The sequence below is a fragment of the Condylura cristata genome, unplaced genomic scaffold, assembly GCF_000260355.1.
Source record: "Condylura cristata isolate star-nosed mole 26May11 unplaced genomic scaffold, ConCri1.0 scaffold00024, whole genome shotgun sequence".
Taxonomy (NCBI): Eukaryota; Metazoa; Chordata; class Mammalia; order Eulipotyphla; family Talpidae; genus Condylura; species Condylura cristata.
In genome coordinates this window covers 28,767,406-28,770,090 of record NW_004567125.1, presented here as the reverse complement: position 1 = coordinate 28,770,090, position 2,685 = coordinate 28,767,406, and the positions used below count along the sequence as shown (strand labels likewise).

At 31.2% G+C, this 2,685-nt stretch overlaps 1 protein-coding gene across 1 annotated transcript in view; it reads right to left on the bottom strand.

Moving 5' to 3' along the window:
• Positions 1–2,685, bottom strand: part of PLA2G4A (phospholipase A2, group IVA (cytosolic, calcium-dependent)) — a 102,029-nt gene that overhangs the window by 21,758 nt on the left and 77,586 nt on the right. Inside the window, exon 14 of the mRNA XM_012728925.1 lies at positions 1,913–1,941. Coding sequence (XP_012584379.1) covers positions 1,913–1,941 — 29 coding nt within the window. The remainder of the gene's footprint in view (positions 1–1,912; positions 1,942–2,685) is intronic.

Here is a 2,685-nt window from a genome sequence, read left to right as displayed (position 1 = left end):
CATTAAAACCATGCTAATATTTGTATTTGATCACAATTGAACATCCAGAATTAAAAACATGTCAACAGGTTTTTGTTTTTTTTAAAGCATGATTTCCCCTAATAATATTAACTATAATAATGCACAAATATCTTTCTTTGGCTTCATAAAATTGGTGCTTTTTAAAATTTTTGCTAAAAGACTGAAACAGGCCAACTCTCTCATACTTGGTTTGATTTGCCCCTTTTCATCATCCAAACTGCTAGTCTACTTATTTCCTCTTAGAAATTCAAGATTACATTTGAGAGAAAATCATTACATGGCTGTATTGGCAGGTAGTTGGACACCATGGTTCCAAACTTATAGATGTATTGACAGAATGTGCTCTTGCTAAACTTATCTCACATAGGGTATAGTTTTGCAAGATATGAACAGATGTTCTTTACATAAAATCCACTATCAAATAGGTTTGAGAAGTACAAGACTCAGTAGCTTAAAGTAACACCCATTTATGTGATGTATTCCTATTTTCTTCACGAGACCTTGGATTAGCAAGATGTTACTTGGGCCTCAAATATGTACCACTGTTATTTCTATTTTATAAGTAAACTGAGACTTATGCAAATTTAACAGCTTAATGATGTCCATTTGGGACACAAACATGAGCCAGTCTCCTTTAAAATACTATGCTCAAGACATATTTAAGTAGGATTTCTCGTACTCAGAGTAGCCCATTACTTATAAAAAGGTTGTGAGGTTGTTGGTTTTTCTGAATTTATCTGAACCTGATCCTAACTTGTTGTATAACTTGTACAAAAATGTCATGCAGAGATTTGAAAAATCCAGCTATGAAAGAATATTCTTCTACAACTTAAAGTACACATGGTCTCCAAACTTGTGAACAAGTTCAATGAGTTCCTTGATAGGTAGGGAAAGATTCTATTTTTTAATTACGTAGGACTTCCTTAAAGCAGTTCAGCTAGGGATATTTGTGTTATTCATTTCATAAACACATCACACAGATTCAGTCTACAATTTACAAATATTTAGATGTCTGTATTTTGAACTCTGGTCTAAATTAAGACAAATCTTCAATTCTTATTCCAGATGGTGTGTATCTCACAATCCACATAAGCACAAAAGTAAACAGGAAAGAAGTCACATGACTAATGGACAAATTCTCCACACATACAATTATTAAAAATAAACAAATGAGAAGGATTTCATCATTTCACCAGTTCTTTTGTTTTTAAAAGATTGTCTGCAAAGTAACAGACACAACTGTTTTTTAATATTTTAGGTTGAGAGATTGTTCTATTAATTCTAAGATGTTCAATTTTTAACCTGTATATACAAAAATCATCACAGGATAAACTAAACTGCAAGATTTTAATAGTATAGCATCTAGATTAGAAATCTTTCTTCTGCATGGGAGATGCAAAAATAAAATAGTAACTTTAATGAATATTTTAATCAAATTATGGTATGAGTTTAAATAAAGATTTTTTTTACTCAAATGATCAGAGTTTATAACAAACATTTTAACTTTTTATTTCATGCACAATTATTACAAAATTGGAAATAACCAGAAGAAGATGAAGAGGAACTACCTTAGTAAAGGCTTTGCCTGAGAAAACACTAACTCAATAAATTCAGTCTCAAATAAGTCATTTTTAGTCAACAATAAATTTGAAACAAATCCATCACTGACCTGATGTATTTTGACAAAAATCAACACACTATAAACAATTTTCAATTAGATAAATACAAAAGCTGCATGGAAAGAATATTAATAAGATATATACTAAAAAATGATCATTCATTTAGTAAAAATTTAGGTTAAAACATTAGAAAATATCCCAATGAAAGAAATATTTAGTGTACATAATACTATATTTTGAGATAATTAATATTTTGTTTTTCCTAACATTACTTTATGAAAACTATTTGTGATTCTTCTTTCTAAGAGCACAAAATAAACATCAGATTAGGTAATGTGTAACTATTACTCTCCAAACACAACACAGAGAGCACGGGAGGTGTACATTTGAACTGACTTACAGTTTCACCAAATCAAGCATGTTGGTTTCAGTTTTTGTTTACTAAGGTTTATAAGTCCCTTCCTTCATGAATCAAAGCTTTTTAATTTTATGAAGGTAAGGATTACTTCTACCTTGCTGAACCCCTAGAACCAAGTAATTCTATAAATAATGTGTGAGTATAAGATGAGCATAGGAAAGAAGAAAAATGAGAATGCAGGGTAATTTGAATAAAAGGAGGGAAAAAGATTAGCAACTTAATCCCACAAAAAATACAGGGTACCCAGTTAAATGTAAATTTCAGAGAAACAATTTTTCAGCACAAGTATGTCCGACATATTTTAAACTTCAAATTTAACTGGGCAACCAGTTCTTTACTCAGTGGTGATAACACCTTGGAATCTACATCAAATATTGCAAAACTACCAGGAAGTTGTTAAATGTTAATATGAAGCACAGAATGCAGGCTGCGTAAACCACAGAAGTCTGTGTTGGGTGATGTCATCAAAATAATAATGTAAAACAGATGTAATAAAGTACACACAAAGGAAACTTCCAGTTTTACATCAGCAAGACAATGACTAACCAAATAAAGGCCTACATGGATGAGCATGTGAACAGAAGGGAAAGGCTTCTGGGCACCTGAGAGGCCCATGTCCCAATGCTA